Source organism: Alosa alosa, chromosome 14 (assembly GCF_017589495.1).
Source record: "Alosa alosa isolate M-15738 ecotype Scorff River chromosome 14, AALO_Geno_1.1, whole genome shotgun sequence".
In the NCBI taxonomy this organism is placed as follows: domain Eukaryota; kingdom Metazoa; phylum Chordata; class Actinopteri; order Clupeiformes; family Clupeidae; genus Alosa; species Alosa alosa.
This window is the reverse complement of record NC_063202.1, coordinates 10931012-10949383: the sequence shown is the minus strand read 5'-3', so window position 1 is coordinate 10949383 and position 18372 is coordinate 10931012. Positions and strand designations below refer to the sequence as shown.

At 41.8% G+C, this 18372-nt stretch overlaps 1 protein-coding gene across 4 annotated transcripts; it reads right to left on the bottom strand.

Moving 5' to 3' along the window:
• Nucleotides 1–316: 316 nt before the first annotated feature.
• On the bottom strand, nt 317–16643 carry LOC125306742 (carnitine O-palmitoyltransferase 1, liver isoform-like). 4 transcript variants are annotated; one of them, XM_048262236.1, is made up of 19 exons: nt 16425–16643; nt 14122–14324; nt 13714–13856; nt 13218–13386; nt 12739–12843; nt 12364–12501; nt 11955–12032; nt 10158–10265; nt 9075–9162; nt 7021–7216; nt 5338–5526; nt 5143–5248; nt 4849–4965; nt 4532–4696; nt 4174–4305; nt 3901–4053; nt 3592–3705; nt 3193–3285; nt 317–444 (listed from the first exon to the last, which is right to left on the bottom strand). In XM_048262236.1, exons 2-19 carry the CDS (start codon nt 14260–14262, stop codon nt 361–363), a joined length of 2319 nt encoding a protein of 772 aa, XP_048118193.1. In that variant the 5' UTR covers nt 14263–14324; nt 16425–16643; the 3' UTR covers nt 317–360. The 4 variants fall into 4 exon arrangements, with proteins under 4 accessions (XP_048118193.1, XP_048118191.1, XP_048118194.1 ...); XM_048262234.1 differs by having other exon boundaries at nt 13218–13389; nt 16425–16642; XM_048262237.1 differs by lacking the exon at nt 9075–9162 and adding an exon at nt 8373–8457 and having other exon boundaries at nt 16425–16642.
• Nucleotides 16644–18372: the final 1729 nt, after the last annotated feature.

Sequence of the window (18372 nt, the reverse complement as noted above, 5' to 3'; positions counted from 1 at the left end):
TGAGGGAAAGGAAAAAAGTACTGCAGCTAGAGAATAAGAACACAGCCAATCGGCAGACAGTACATGCTGCTTCCTTTCTGACAGCCAAACAGATGGGGGCATTCTGAGGTTAAGGGTCACTTCAAATAATTTACAGCATAAACAATTTAACACCCTTCATAAGGCACCAGAACACAAGGTCACCCTATACACACTTTCTATTTTTGTCATTTACCCCCCACACACACACTCTCTATTTCGGCTCATTTACCCCCCCCCCAAACACACAAACTCTTTTTTTTTTGCACACAACACAGTCTAAAATAAGATAAGAAAATAAGAAAACAACATTTGACTTTTAATGGCTAAGCGTGGTATCAATTAAAGAGGCTTCACCACCAACTGGAACAGGCTCACCATGTCCAGCATAGCCTTCTTGATGTTCTCGCCAAATCGTTTGGAGTCCTGAAACACAGCAGAGTAAAAGGACATTGAGAAGTGTTTAGGAGACAGAAAACACAGAGAGAAATTTACTTTTTATTCATTATCAATGGGAAGCACTCCATGGGCTCCATTTTAGCAATCTGAAATGCCTTTGTGAGACACAAAGTTTAGACATTTAAAGTGTGTCCAGTCCACATTCACTAATTTAACGGTGTGATTTTGTGATGAGATGCTGGGCGATTGTTCAAAAGGGTTCTTATGTTTCTTAATCAGTTATGGGTTTTTGGGCGTAACATCTGTTTACATTTTCAACACTCTATGTCTATTTTTCAAAACTCTACACACAAAACCAACAATTGCTCACACAAAATCCAAAATGACTCAAATCTCCAGCAAAATTACACACAACATTCAAAATGTCATAAACACCTCTTTAAATCAAACATTTGCCTCATATTATAAACACTTTTGTCATAATATGACATTTTAGATACATCATGTACACATTTATTCATAGTCCTATGGACCCTTTCAACTTCAGAAACAAACATGAAGTGTTTCTAAGGCGTTTCCCGAGGAACAGAAAACATCGTTGAGAATTTTACATAAAGTCAAATTTTTGTAGAACATTGCACTATACAGTCCGATTCATCTCACTTGCACGAGTCCACTAATACTTGCTTTACTAAAACCTGTGTGTGACTAGCAGTATATAATGTAGCCTACATGCATCTGCACTCGCCTAGTATTTGAACTCCTAGGCAAACTGAACTGAAACTAACTTCACTGGGTCTCATAGGTAATGAAAAAACAGTTATTTACTTTCACTATTGACAACTGACTGACAAGGGGTTACAATTGAAAACATAGCCTGGAAAATTTGAATGAATTTGAATGCCTGAATAAAACTCCTAAGGATATTCATTCTGAAAATGAGTGACTGGTACATATACACATAGACCAGGTTTTTCTTGGTCAGTAGCATAGCAATTTTTTAGTGCGTGTAAGATAGCGATTTTTGGATCAAGCGCTTGACCACACCAATTTTTGTAATTGACACACCCGTGAGCGCATTGTTCAATGGAAGTGGAGCGCGTGGCGAAAAAATTCATCACTGACTTGTGTAGCTTGGTGCCACGTTGCACCGGGTGTAAGACATGGCCCCATATGGTTGATGTAAACCAGTGGTGGAGGAAGTACTGAACCTCAGTACTTAAGTAAAAGTACAAATTCACAGAGAAATATTTACTTTAGTAAAAGTAAAAGTACCACAATGACAACCCTACTTAAGTAAAAGTAAAAAGTACCTGCTTTTAAATGTACTTTAAGTATTAAAAGTAAAAGTATTTGCATAATGATTTATTCTCTTAATATCTATATTCTAAAAGGAAAAATCAGTATGGGCTGTGGCATTTTAATTAAGCTAGTTTTAGGTTATACTCGACTAGATAGTTTTAAGTTAATGCAATTGTGCTTACCATCTGTGGCCCAGTTTACATTCTGACCTACAATTCTAGAGACTGTAATTCTGGTTATCTACTAGGGTGATCTGCTGAGTAATATCATTCAGCAAAACACGAGAGCCTGAAGTTTAAGGGGTAGACAAGGGAAACGCCGGGTGGATCGTAATGCCAATTATGCTGATTGAACAGAAAAGTTGCTGAGAAAGGTGTCTTTATGATTAAGTTCAGTTTCACTTGCGCAGACGCATAGACATTGAATGAGCTGAAATGAGGTACTTTTTACTTTGCACTAGTATTTTATTGACTGTCTATGCACAATTTCAACCAAATTTTGCTGCTCTTATTTTTTCATTATTATATGTGCCCTCTTATTTACTTATTTACTTACTTTTTTGTTTACTTGAATGTTATGTTTGTCTGTGGACTTAAATAGGTAAAATATGTCTTGTCTTCACCGTGGGATAGTGAGAAACGTAATTTCGATCTCTTTGTATGTCTGGAACATGTGAAGAAATTGACAATAAAGCTGACTTTGACTTTGACTTTGATGAGCGCTCACGTTACTATCCCCCAATTGTAGGCTATGCATCTTTATTTAATCACACACAATTAAGGAATATTTCCTAATCTGGAAAATGTTACGTTTTTTCCGGCCACCGGTTCATTAATAGTCTACCATTCATTTGTGCCGCAAATGATCAGGCGCGGTGACAGAAGCATGGGCATAGCCTGTAACTTCGCTGATCCGCGGATAGCAATCTCATCGGAGAGGAGGCCCTAACGCTGCAGATAACAGACAGAGAAAGGCACAGAACACAGTTGCATGTACAGTGTAGCCATGGGTCTGGTGAATAAAGCCTACCGAATGCAGATGGCTACAAGCTCACGCTTTGCCTGGCCTAGACTAGAAGCTTATGTTTCTAAGAATGCACGTAGCGCTCCAGAATCTTTGGTAGCAACCCCCCGTGTTTGTCAGAGAGAAAAAAAAAATGATCATAAAATGTATCGTAAAAAGGAACGATGGTGTTGTAGAAATGTAGCGGAGTAAAAGTACAGATAATTGCTGTAAAATGTAACGAAGTAAAAGTCAAAAGTATGCACTATAAATTTTACTTAAGTAAAGTACAAATACATGGAAAATTTACTTAAGTACAGTAACGAAGTATTTGTACTTCGTTACATTCCACCACTGATGTAAACTGAACTAGAGGACCCCCTGCCACCCCATCTTACACCACAGCTCCCCTAACACACTATATTATTTCCAAACCCTTTTCAAAATGACAAGAATGAGAGAAATACTCACAGTTTCTTTGCCGGAATGTTTACTGGAGATGTGGAACGTGATGAGGTTCTCACCAATAATCACATAGGACACTCCATAACCATTATCTGCCACCTGTGGCACAAACAGACATGCACAGAAAGAGCTGGAGGTTGCTTCCTTGGCCATCCAGGGCTGCGTTTCCCAAAACCATAGTTGCTAACTAAGTTGCAATGCAGTTTCCCATTGCCAGCCAACTAAGTTGCTAACAGGTTGGGAAACGCACCCCAGATGTGCAGATGTGTATGTGTGTGTGTGTGTGTGTTATTCTTCATAGTGCATAATCTTACACCTCCAACTGTGTCCTGAAATATTTTGTATGTGTGCTATGTTTGTGTGTGTGTGTGTTTGTGTGTGTGTGTGTGTGTGTGTGTGTCTCACCGGTCCGAAGCCCCCTCCGCTGGACACATACTCCGCATGCTTGGTCAGGTCAAACAGCTCCACCTGCTGCAGTGGAGTCTGGCTGGTGGAGAGACTCCAGGGCTGAGACAGAACCTGCAGAGGAGTGTCCAGAGACAGAGTGGCCAGAGGGGAGAAGACAGAGAGAGAGAGAGAAGTGACCAAACGAAAACACCCACAAATGTTATAAAAAGGACACAAAATGAAAACTTCCAGACATGCATTGCAGAGTATCCGATTCAGAAAACAGAATTAGCAGTGAATGCAAACTGCACAACTTGGCAGTCACACCTCTTTGAGGAAGTCGGAGTCCTCGCCCAGGTACTTGGACACAACGTAGAGGCAGAAGAGGTGGCGGTCGATGCCCTTGCCGGTCATGGCCAGCCTGTACATATCCTGGTGCTTCTCTGCAGCCAGCTTCAGGAGCTGCAATGTCTTCTCCCTCTGAACGGAGGAGGGGGGGGGGGGGGGGGTTAGTTAGAAGCAGAGTAATGGTGGTCATGGATGACAGAATCAAACATTAAAAAAATACAAACCCCAAAACACACACAAAAACACACTCACAGGCTCGTTGTTGACCATGGCACGGACAAAGGCGCAAGTCTCCATGGTGCAGGAGCGGACGGTCTCAGTGCGTCCTTCCCTATATAAGCGTGTCATGGATGCCTCATAGGTCAGACAGAAACGCCCTTTATCCTGCAGATAACACATTTACAGACACATAAGAAAACACACACACACATACACACACACAGTCTTGTTGTAAAGGAGAGACACAAGAATAAGATAGATTGCAGAACACACAGATCTTTCGATTCATACACATTCTAATTATAGTCCAATAATTCTACAAGTAATGAGTGTTAGTGACAGAGAGAGAGAGTGCGTGTGTGTGTGTGTGTGTGTGTGTGTTACGGTTTACCCTGAAGTGAGCCAGCTGCAGAGCTATCTGGATGAAGGCATCAGGGCTGGTCCTGCACTTCTTGATCAGACCCTTTCCAAAGTTGTGGAACGGGATGATGATTATGTCGACATCATCAGCCAGCGCCTTGGCTGTCACCAGGGAGTGGTTGATCATGGTCTGGCACTGAAACATAATAGCACAACACATAGCATCACAACACAGTAATCATGGCTGACATCATGGTTACGTTTCATTATGTATGAATATTTACAAATATGTGAGAAACAAAGACAGATACAGTAGTGAATGTGTGTGTGTGTGTGTGTCTGTCTTACCTCAGCTGGAATGCTCCACTGCAGACGCACAGGGTCAGGCATGTTGGGGTGGGGGCTGCCTTTGCAGTGTCCTTCATCTGTGTAGCCCAGCTGGAAGGGGTCACTGGCTAACACTTGCTGTAACACACACACACACGGCCTTTCAGATGGGAAGTGGTATGCGCTAGCTTGGTGGGCTAGCTGAGTGGCGATCTGCCAACTGTGCTGGGTTTTGCTCAGCGGCACACCGTTCTTGCGCCGTGCAAGCCATTTTTTTCACACTGACAAACAGACACAATACGTGTGTGTGTTTACCTCCCACAGGTGTCCTATGATGGGAGCGTCTGCCCAACTGTGCTCGGCGTTCAGGCCCATGGTTCCGTTCTTGAAGACGATCAGGTTGAAGGTCTTATCAAACCACCTGCAGCAAACACAACACACGATACATGAGGCACGATACGATACAATACACTGACATGAGGGCGTGCCCACACAGTAGTGGGGTCTCACCTGTCGTGGCACTTTCCGTGGAGGAGGGACTTGGCATAGCTGCTCAGTGATTCCAGTGGTCTGTCCGCGTCGTAGCGCTGCTCCGTATCGTCAAGGGTGACAAAGAAAGCGGCCTTTTCAATAGTTTCCAACGACTGCCGGTTGCGGCCATGCTTAAAGTAGGCCTCCCGAGCACAGGCCCACGGCACCCTGGCAAGTGCACACACAACACACACACACACACACAAGCACCAAAATCATGTTTCCTATTCCTTCAGTGTACTGAATAGTCTAGACATCACTGTGGACCAAACAGACTCATCTCTCTGTAAAGCTACCTGAGAGACAGGCATCCTATCTGTAAACTTACCTGTAAAGTTGACTCACTTGTCTGTAAAGTTTCCCAAGAGACAGACTCATCTGTAAAGTTACCTAGACTAACCCAGGGGTCGGCAACCTTTTTTGCCTGGAGAGCCACTTTTACCAAATTTATTATTTTTTTAATCTCAGAAGTGCCACATAAAGACAGTTACAAGAAAAAGTTTGGATATTTAACATACAGTTACTTTCATTCAACAGAGGATTTTTAAATACATGTTCTACTAGTTTTAATGTGCAAGTAGGCTAACTTGAAATGTAAAGTGGAATGACAGAAGTATAGGCCTTAGGCTTCCCATGTAGGCTAAACACCACCCCCTATTTTTCCAGTGTCCTTTGATATGCAAAATAACAATATCATAGTTAACAACACAACACTCAATTTTCGTTGACATATCATTGGCGAAATTGAACATTAATTAGGCTTATCAGAGATTAGATTTGGTGATGGCCTTGGAGTTTGGCTGGCTCATATTCAGTGAGGTGAAGTTTCATGCAAGAATTGAGGCTGTCACCACTTAAGGGCAACTCCACGCAAAACTGTCATATCCACAACGCCAACTAAATACCATGGCATTGTGTTGGCGTTATGGATGTGACAGTTTTGCGTGGAATTGCCCTTAAACGTGAGCGCAGGTTTGTCTTTATATTTTTCCTATGTGAGAAAGATCTCACATGCAAGTGGAACCAAACAGGGTTAACACAGCAATACTAACTCGTTGTGGTGTGCGATATATAACGGGCAGTTCATTTCGTGTTTTCAGAATCAGAGTCTTCGGATGGAAACTCTCATTTCAGCCTTGTGTTCGCACTCGCAAGCTGTGGTCGCTGACGTTTCCTTTTTGACATTTTCCTTATCTAGCCTACAGCAAGCGCACACATCAACAATAACAATTAAAGTGTTCTCGTTGACTGAAATGGAGGGAAATCAGTGATTTTGTTTGATATTGACATGGCAATGAACCGTGAATGTAACAATATTGTGCAGCTACGGTTACAGAGTCAAGCGAGGTGGAAAGTTATATAGGCTAAATTACTCAGTTAGACCTACAATATTACATTTTGAAAATGAACAAACTAAAATAAAATGCATTTTAATTAAATACTCATTAATTATTTTCAAAAGCTGAGCCGCATCAGAGGGATCAAAGAGCCGCATGTGGCTCCAGAGCCGCGGGTTGCCGACCCCTGGACTAACCTGTCTGTAAAGTTACCCATAAAGTTGACTATTGCCTATAAAGTTACCCAAGAGACAAACTAACCTGTCTGTAAAGTTACCTTAGAGACAGACTAACCTATCTATAAAGTTACCTGAGACAGACTCACCTGTCTCCAGCAGTGAGGGCGGCCAGCGGCTCCTCTCCTGGTTGGGGTGGCGAGTCGTCGGCCAGGATGAGCTCCATCTGTTGTTCGATCTCTCTGGGCATCAGCAGGCGACCATCATAGAACATCCACACTTTGAAATAGCGCCCCTTGTGGTACACCACGATATGCTTGCAATTCGTATGGTGCTGCAGTGTGTCTGAGGTACACAAAACCAGTATCAGGAATCATGGGTATTGCCATATGTCTCTACATACACAGATTTTTATCTTGGTTGTATGGCGCAAAACAAGTTCAATTTAGCTGCATATTAGCAATATTAGCTACTTCAACTACTGCTGTTGCTATGGCAGAATGAATAAATAAGCTGCTAATACTAGAGCTACAACTATTTACTATTAGTACAACTATTGTTGTCACAGCAGGCCAAACATAAACAATGTCTCTACCCTGTCAGTCCTTTGTTTTTGTGCAGGGTGCATGTGTATATGTCATGACAGGTTTAACCTGAGGTGTTTTGACTTTGACCTTAAAATATGGGTCAAAGTCATCGCACTGGAACAGAGGTAAACAGGTGGCATACAGTTGCCTGAAATAGTCTGATACAACTGGCTTGATCACAGGGCTTCAAGAAGAACAGCAATCACTTCTAAGGGTGGATCTACAAAGGAACTACTGCTTTGGCCAATTAGCAAACCAATATCAGTAAAGCAGCTACAAAAGCAAAAGCTTCTACTAGCAGCACACCTAACAGTGCCAAAACAATACCACATGCCCAGGGCAGCCGATGGACAGCGCTGGAAAGCACAGGAGGAAGGCAAGACAAACAAAAGGGAATTACATTGGGCAGAAGCATCATCAATCGCACAGCATACCAGAGATGAACACACATACTGTAAGCACTCAAAAAGCAATAATGACATATCAGCACTCTGGGTTATACAGCTGAACTTAGGAAGATCATATGGTGATGTATTTAGATACACACTAAACAATAATGTGCTGGGGCTGGTGCAAAGAGCTGTAATATTTGAACACGGCTCCTGTAACAGGACTGAAGAGGCATATCCATCAGGTCAATGAGCACCCTGGTAGTTTCAATGGAAAAGAAAGTTTGAATGGGGGGAGACCCACGGTCATCCAGTACTAAGGCAAAGGTCAGATGCCTTTTGTGTGTGTGTGTGTGTGTGTGTGTGTGTGTGTGTGTCAACAAGGTCAGTTAAGGCCAAATGCCAGTGTTTTTGCCATCTCTTCTTCAAACAAATGAGTGATGTGTGACAGAATGTGTGTGTGTGTGTGTGTGTGTGTGTGTGTGTGTGTGTGTGTGTGTGTGTGCGCGCAAGTTTAGACTCTACCTCTGTCTGGCCCTGGTACACGACTGGTGTTGAACATTCGCTCATACTGGGATGAACACATGGGAATGGTGTTTTGAAGCATTAACTGTAAAGCAAAAGAAAAAAAAAGCAATGAAGGGAAATGAGGCTCAACTGACAGAGAGAACGGCAAGCCTCCACAGAGTGGATGTGCCAATGGGAGGAGGAAAGAAGCCTGCTGACTGTCCAGTTAGAAAATCAAATCAAATCAAATAAATAAATAAATAGTTGACAGAAAACAAACAAACAAACAAACAAACAAACAAACAAGAATGGTGTGCAGATTCACTAGATCTTGTGTCGCCACCACAGGACCAGAAAAGAATAGTAGCTTCTCTACTATACTAGTACAGCTGACAAAACAGGGCTGCCCTGAAGTCATGTGGAACTCTCTGTTTCATTTAGAACTGTTTCTTCTCTACTATACTAAACAGCAGACCAAACAGGGTTGCCCTGAAGTCATGTGGAACTCTCGATTTCATTTAGAACTGACCTTAACCTTGGGTTACTTTATTTATTAAATAAATTTAACTCGCCAATAAAAAATAAAATTGTCTCAAGGGCTTTACCAAGCCCAGAGTCTAAACTCCTAGAGAAAGCACTTCTAATAGGGTTCTGTTGATGACACAGGAACTTGGAACTTGGTGGTGGTGGTACAGGGTTGCTATGGAGACAGCCTCTTACCCATCTCCTTGCCTGGAATGCGTGCAGTGTTAAACAAGCGCTCAAACTGGGCAGAGCAGAGTGGAACCCGGTTCTCCAGCACAAAGAGCTGAGAACCGAGAGGCCACACAAGACAGCACCAGGTCAGCGTTGGAACAAGAGACAGCGGTCAGGTTAGGTGGTAAGATCACACACACAGTGGGCTAGTATCACACACACACACACACACACACACAGACACACTGAAGAAAACACAGCAAGGTAAAACCAGTCAATGGATGTCAACCAGTCAATGATTCTGCTCATTGTCTGTCTGCCTCTCTGACTTCCTTGTAAGAGTTTTGTGTGCTGCTTTCAAAGCACCAGTATGTGTTATACATACATTTATACATTCCCATCAGGTGTGTCATGCAAATGAGTTAAAATACAGTGCTCAAGTCTTCCATGTTAGAGTTTAACACCCTGCAGCTCCTTCAGTCAATGCAACCAGAACAATTTGTTTAATTAAAGGCTAAATGCTCAGGCACAGTTCTAGTATATTCTATAACTGAGGTAGTTAAAAATGTTGAGTTGGCATTTGGCACTAAAAAAGGTTTATCTGTAAACACGGCTAAGTTAGCTTTTTAGGGGAACGGGGACAAAAACATGCCAGTTAGTACATGTGTGGACTGAAAATTCTGGTAACCTTAAATCATAAACCTAATCACAATAGCAGTGTCAAAACAGCTGAGTCAACAGAGAGTCATCTGTACAAAAAACCTTTGCCAACTTCTGTAAACGTACAATATCATGTGCCACCCTTGATGAAAGACAATAGCATTTCTGCAAGGAGGGCTGATTTGGGATCCAAATTAGCATGAATAGCAGGGCAAACATTTCAGAACATCAGTTGAGAGAAAATGACAGCAGTAAGAATATTCCCAACAAAATCTACAATGTGAGCGCATTAGTTCCTCCTAGTACCTCCTTCATACTGTATTTGAGACCTTGAAGGAGTTTACACACAAAATACTGGGCTTGTGGAACAAAGGAGTTTACACACAAAATACTGGGCTTGTGGAACAAAGGAGTTTACACACAAAATACTGGGCTTGTGGAACAAACCGGTTTGATCTGAGCTCTGTCCAGTTTCCTGCGGTACAGCATGATTGAATGGATGGCGTTGCCTGCCCTCGCCGCCTGCCGGTGTGTAGGGAACACATACAGGAAGTCCTGAGGGAAAATAGTGTGCGGAGAGTAAGTATAGGAAGTAAAACAGGCCAAAAAGAGGACTTCCGGAAGTTTAAAAAGTGAATGTACAGTACTGCCCCACAAATCTAAGAATATTTACTGAGAACATATTCAATTTCTGTTCCAAAAGAGTTTATGCCCCACAGTGACCAAATCCAACAAAGCATAGTATAATTGTGAGAAAACCTACAGAAGTTTCCAATTAGACCAAATAGCAGACATGGGGGACTCGAGTCACATGACTTGACTCGAGTCATTTTTTAAGACTTGAGACTTGCTTGATTAACATGTATAAAAGACTCGACTTGACTTTGACTTGCTATTCATTACTTGAGACTTGACTTAGACTTGAGACAAATGACTTGAAATGACTTGACTTTTTATTTTTTTCATATATTAAGGAGTTAACTTTACGATTTTAGAAAATCTGCTTAGGTGCTGTTGCATGCGACAGACCAACAGCAAGTGCCAGATCAAATGAGACAGACTGAGGTAGGCTAACTTGCAAATATGGAAGGCTCTACGTTTATACCAAAACATAATAATGTTTGGCTTCACAGATGATGTATCTGACAAGTCAAAGGAGAAATGAACAGCAGTCTGCAAGTGTGCAAAATAGCGACATAACCACCACCACCACCACATTGATTTTCATCCGAGGTTAGTCGTGTTAGAAACCTAACGTCAAATTTGATGCATGTTAAGAGTTGGCTTTGAATCTATTATGCTTTTTAGTTAACGCCATATTAGGTTAAAATGTGTGAAATGGCAAAGTGAAACATTTTCTTGTCTAAGTTTAATCTATATAGCGAAAATGTTGCCAATGTAACCTAAAGTAAGCGCCTCTCTTTCTCCCTCCCTCTTAAACACGTCCCTGTTCAATATGTTACAGCCTAGTAGTAGGCTAACAACAGTAAGTAAGCCTAGCTAACTGCCAGCAATCAGCATAGAAAAGTAGCTTATTTCACATGTTAGGCTTATGTATAATATGATATAGCATTAACGGTCCTAAACCCTTCTAAAACCAATTACGCTGTCGCGCTTGTCAAACTTTGGCAGTGACGTCGGTGGCAGCGTTTGATTGATTGATTAGTTCACTTTTTCAACATTATTGGTTCCCTGGAGATGTGACAGGTCAGGACAGGTGTAACTTGAACTGTTTGAATATATTTTCATGATTTGATGTAGCTTAGGCTACCTAATATTTGAGGCATATTGAAACAATAATAGGCTATTTTATAATAGGTCTACTTGAAATACATTTATTTTTATTCGTATACATTTCATCTTGTTCTATAAACCGTTTAGATGTAGGCTATGTGGCTTGAATGAATGCAATGTCTATTTGTTTGTTACAAATAAAACTCCAGCAGTTCATAACTAGCCTATTGTAGCTTATTTTAAAATGAAAACATTGGTAAATAATCATGAATGTCAATGATTTGGCTATGACTTGACTTGACTTGCTTGACCCAAGCTATGACTTGACTTGACTTGCTTGACTGTCACAAAAAATGACTTGGACTTGCTTGAGACTTGAAGGTTAAGACTTGAGACTTGCTTGTGACTTGCACATGTGTGACTTACTCCCACCTCTGCCAAATAGGCATTTCTGCAATTGGATATTATGTATAAAACCACTGGCATATGTAGACCTAATGCTGCTCTTACCATTGCATAGTAGTTGCTGTTGACCATGATGGGACCGCGCCCTCTGAGGTAGACATACTCCTCCCACCAATCACTCACCTACACACACACACACACACACACACACACACACACACACACAAATAAATAAATAAAGTTAGTATATACAGTACATACCAACAGATCCTCAGTATCACATCAAAACACAAGCACAATGCAGATCAGACAGTTCAAAGTCACAGTTGAAATAAAAAAACAGATAACTTTTTTGCATCACTCTTCAAACAAGGTAGCTACTAGCTCTCCCTCTCTAAATATAAATTGTGTTAGCAACAGTTTATATGACATAGGTAGATAGAGGAGGTAGGGTATGCACGATGGTGTAATATTTCCTATACGATATAGGTAACATGGAGCAAGTGTTGCTTACATAGTTAGAGGACCACCAGGCCTTGAGGCGTAGGTACCACTGCAGCCGTGGCCCCAGATTCTGCTCAAAGTCTTTGGCCAGCCCCTTCATCCGCGCAAACTCATCATCAGTCAACAGGGGCCGCACAGACTCCAGATACTGCAGCAGACAGTGTGACAGAAAGAAACATGGAGATGGAGGTAGACAAAGGGAGCGAGAGAGAGAGAGAGAGAGAGAGAGAGAGAGAGAGAGACAGAGAGAGAGAGTTTTTATTTCTTTCTTTTGAGAAAGTGCATATGCAATGGATAATGCTGGTCTTCTGGTCATTCTTGAGAGATGTTGAATTACTCTTGTTTGTACTGTATTTGTGTGGATTAAAACTGCCTTAGCACTCACCCGTTCCATGGTGTCCTTAATAGAGGGCAAGGGCAACCGTGGCAGAGACGTCTGAAAGCTGTAGAGCTGTGGAGTGCGGTGACCAGAGAAGAGCCGCACCAGAACCTGTGTACAAAGATCCATCACACACACACACACACACACACGCACACACACACACACAGTAATTATACACTCTTCTAGATCCATCAGCAATCAAACCCACTCTACGTCAACAGGACAGGTTCACTAAAACCCTGAGTCTGAGGACGTCATACTGTCATCGCCAAGCCAATTCTGTTTAAACTGATGTTAAAACCGATTCTGTTTAAACTGATGTTAAAACTGATTCTGTTTAAACCGATGTTAAAACTGATTTAACCACCCAGACTCACTGTTGGTCTTGTCAGCCTGTGTACTGTAACAGGTCATCTAAGAGCAGGCTCTTTACAGAGTCCTGTGTGCACAGTTTGGACACACAAACAAACACACACACTTACCGACCAGAGGCGGACTTTTAAGGGCACGGTGCCCCGTGGCACATACATCCAGCCATGCCAGGAAAGCAGAGCCTTTAGCACCGTCCTCATGACGAAGAAGATGCCCACCCACAGGCCAGTGCCCACAATCACGCCCCCTACTATCTGCTGGGTGTCAGGGGACATGTACCTGCTACACACACACACACACACACACACACACACACACACACACACACACACACACACACACACACACACACACACACACACACACACAATTAGGATGACCATTATAACACCTGCACCCAACAAATGACCACTGCAACCTGATGACTATGGGAAAAAATATTCCTCCTGCTTACAAACAAACTCATAATACTCACAACACAGTACACACAAATTCTCTCACAAACAGTGAAACTCAACACAACACGGCATCATGAAGCCGACTAGTTATTTAACAAGTATGGTTAGAATAACATGTATTCTGTGCAAACTCACATACAGTTGTTACCTTATAGGAGCGTAGTTCTCCAGGAGTGTGAAGATGCCGAGTGAAGGATCTGCTTGGAAGTACCTAGCTCTGCCGATATGGGCTGCCAGCACCAGCATTAGGCCAGTGGGACTTCCTGGATACACTCCTGTAAGTACCCCATTCTGGAGAGAAAAGAACAGGGAGCAGTGAGAGGACAGAAGACAGCAGCATGAGAGAAATATGAAAGGAGGAGAGGAGAGATGAGAAGAGGAAAGGAGAAGAGAGGAGAGGACAGGAGATAAGACTAAACACTGGGAAGAGGAGTCACTGGACGTCAGAGGAAACAGGTCCAAGGAGAGGACTGAAGGCTTATATGGAGGCATGTAAATCAGCGCTGCAGATGCCGTTGACCTGCCGAGTCACCGAGATGATGTGAAGGATGCTCACCTTGAAGCGGACGAACCTCTTCTTCCAGGAGTAGACGCCCGAGAGGTAAATCTGCCGGAGGGCCTCATGACTCAACTGGAGGTCGATGCCCTCTGGTGAGACGGTGAACTGGAAGGCCACAGCCTGATGCGCTTCTGCCATACTGCCTGGTCGGAGTCACACACACGCACGCACATACGCACACAGATGCACCACTGCTGCTTCTGAAACACACACACACACACACACACACACACACACACACACACACACACACACACACACACACACACACACACACACACACACACACACACACACACAAATATGGTTAGTTCCCTTCTACATATACACAGACTGTGTGTCATAGTCACATGTCATACAGAATGTAGGTTATGTTTTTACCAAGCCAGTAAGCTTTGGACCTCAGGAGATAGGCTAGGGTCTGCATTTGCATATCTTAGCTAAAGGTGGAGCATCAAATATCAGGCTAATCCAAAGTGTAAATGTATGACTGATTCAGTCACGCCACCTCTAACGCAATTTCTCATTGCTCACACTATGACTGATAAGTGTGGTAGCAATTTAGACACCGTCATTGCAAGATCTGACTAGCCCAAGGACATTCATGCACCTGATAGGCCTATTTCACATTTCAGCAAGTAGCCTAGTACGTTCTTCCGCTCATATGACCCTCTCTCCCTCACACACAGACATGCACATGCTCAAGGGCATTGCAATAAGGAAAGACCTCAGTGCAAAAGCAGACAGGGGCTCCTAAAATATTTGACAGTGAGAGACCTAATCCTGATCTTGTCTTTGTTTTGCTTGGGCTACTTCTGAGATCATTGTGGGCTACAGAGCTGCCAAGAGGTGGATTTACATTGGCCAAGGCTAAACACACCAACAGGGAATGGATTATTGATTTCTATGTCATGCTTTGATGATTCACCTGCAGACCAGCACCTTAAATCCTTGTTGTAATAGTGAAATACATAAAATAGCTCCCATAAAATTTCACAAAGCTATAGCATTGTGGTATTCATCCAGGTATTGATTCCTTTTGACTCCTCCCTCTTAGGCTCCAGTCATCTGACTGAGTGATGCTCAGAGTAGGGGAAAGGTTACAGCATCACCTCAGCCAGGACTTATATTAAAGGAATGACATTCTGTATAGCCCATGATATTGCTCACCATCATTATCTACACACAACCACCGATAGAAAGAAAGAAAGCCTATTGTCACTTGCGTTTAGAATTGGTGATATTTCAGCTGAATATCAAGCTGACATTTCAACTTAATTTATGTGAACAGGGTGACATTTCAAGAAACAGTGACGTTTGTCCTAGATCAAAAAAACAACGTCTGCCAAAAGCTGTGAGCTGGCTATTAACACTGCAAACATGCCATGCATAGCCCCAGAGCCCGTCTCTGATAGCCCCAACTGACTGACCGCAAAAGAATGTTATTGCTAGTTCGCATTAGCACTCCAGGACCAACAAGGACAACCTATCTGCGTATAGGCCTAGCGGCAGCGCTATTTGTCTACTGATTAACCTATGTGAATGATCACCTATGTATATGATCACGCTGAGACTTGTCAAATTCGAAGTTAGTTAAAATATCATCCACAGTTAAGTTACCACAGTAAGCTAGTCACCGTTTTGAACATTTGAGGGTCACGACCATGCCTACGTGGAAATAAAGTTAGCAACTTGCCTAACGTTAATTAGATGACTTCTGCACTCACTCATTTCGCTTAAACCCCAGTCATACTTAATAGCTATCGGATAACACATTGGCAAATTAACGTTAGAAGTTTTTACAACGTTGTCCAATGTCCAAATTCAAAAGGATTTCCAGTAGCTTGCTAATTCCTACTAGCAACTTCCAAATCGGAAAGGGGAAAGGGGTTGTCTATCTGAAAGACAGCAGCAAAAGGGGGGCAGTAACTTTTGGCAACAGTAAACAACTTTAACGTTGGGTTATGCACTTGTTATGTTTGTGCGATGTAACATTATATAGCTTACCAATGTGTTTTCAGTCATGTACAGTCTGCTGAAACACTGAAACCTAACGTTACCCGATAAACATATGGATGCGAACCGTTAGCTGAGCATGTTGCTAATGTTACAAACCATCATAGCAAGCTGACGTTACTAAAAAGTACATTTGCAGTCAAAAGGGCTAACATTACCTAGCATTTTTATGTTTGATTTCCTTAACAATGTTTAATGTTAATCCTAGGAAGAGTCCGGTATGGTTATATGTGATAACAATGTGTGTTTAGCATCTTCAGGTGATAAACGCATCCCTAGCCTACCTTGCCTCACGGTCAAATCCGAGGTTCTCTGTGAATCTTGTGACCAAAGATTCTAGAATCTTTGCTTGTGACCAGCAGCGTCGGATCCTTCTTAACCCAGCCAGGTGTTCTAGAGTCTACCCTAGTTCGATGGGGTTAGGGACATAAATGGAACCCAGAACGGAGTGGGCTACCCTAGGATAACCTCTGTCAGCAAAGACCCCTTTCTTCTTTGACGACGTCACAACAGGTTCGACGTCATGAAACGAAATTTGCCACGCGATTAATGTAAACAACACATTGTCAATATTACCGGAGTGAGCCTATATATATATATATATATATATATATGCTATATAGGTTATGCTGCACTAGGCTACATTATTAGCTAAGAGTTTCAAATAAGTTGAAAAGTCTACATTAAGCATAATAATAATATTAATTAAAAATATATATATAAAATATCAACAATGAAAATAATGAGTTTCATATAACAAAAAACATAAACATACAAACCATAACTGTAATATAATTGACAAAGTAAGTGAAGGCACAGCGTCTTCAAATATTTCTTGAAAGTCTCAAAACTATCACAAAAACATACAAGATTAGTCCACCCAGGGATTCACTGAGGGAAAATGTCTCAGCAGATGTGCATCAGAGGACCGCAGGGAACTTACTGGATCATGGAATTAAAATAACAAGGTGCAGAACCATTTAAGTGTTTTAGGCCAGAGCAAGGGATTTAAATTTATTTCTGGCTACAAAACAAAGCCAGTGAAGAGTAACTAACAGGTTAGGCTACATGTGTCTTCTTTGTCTGATTAATATCCTCGGCCTATGAGTAAAATCATAATACGATAATAGTGATATCACTGTTTTAGTATGTATGTCAAGTCTTATGAAAAATAAGATGTTAACCTTGTATTTTGCGATGATGATAAAGCATATGATAAGAAAAATAAGTGGAATTTAGGTCAGTTGTGTGTGTGCTCATGACTAGCCTCTTGAATTTCAATATCTATCTATCTATCTATCTATCTATCTATCTATCATGATCAATATCTATCTATCTATCTATCTATCTATCTATCTATCTATCTATCTATCTATCTATCTATCTATCTATCTATCCATCCTGGGTGAATCCAGACGAACCTGCGGAGAAAATCCAAATTTGTTAACAGGTTCCAGAGCCATAGAAAAATATTTCTTTTTATCTACCGCTCTGACAGGTTCACCATACTCAGGACTTTTAAATACATTTCAAGCGAATGGCCTACTACTCCACACCAGTGAGTGGCGACTGTGAATTTGGGTCCGTAATACACCGTCCAAAAGATAGCCTACAAGAGATGAAATGAACACACCTAGGAAGTGTTCGCAAGGATCTTGCATGCGCTGTCTTTAAAGATCACATCGCAGTTGCCTTCCACGTTTGTTTTATGTAGGGCATGTTGTGTGTTCTTTTATAGGCCTTGAGTCTGGCAAATAAAGATGATGATGTTATCTGGTGTTCGGAGCAAGGTAGAGGAGCCAGAACGTTTTAAACCTATACTGTCCATGGGATTTCTCTTTAATGTGATCACCAAAATTCAAACGTAATATCCATCTACAATAAATTATTTTAGGCCTGGAATTGTACGCAAGCCTTTCCTAACAGTTTTCATACTTTTACTTCTGTGATTTATATAGATTAAATGCGTATTATGCCAGTGCTGGTGCAGTACAGACGAACAAAAGATAAAAATACATAGGCCTAGCCTAGGAAAAAAAAAAAAAAAAAAAAAAAAAAACATAAGTGTTTGGGGTTTCGTGTAGACTGACGTTAACTTGTAATAACCGCAGTACGTGTTTGGGAAAATGTCCAAGTAGATCCAGTGCTGTTTCACAAAAAGAAAGACTTCGACCCCATACAAGACTTTACCAGATCGAGTGGATTCAAAATCCTTGACAGTAGCGAACACAC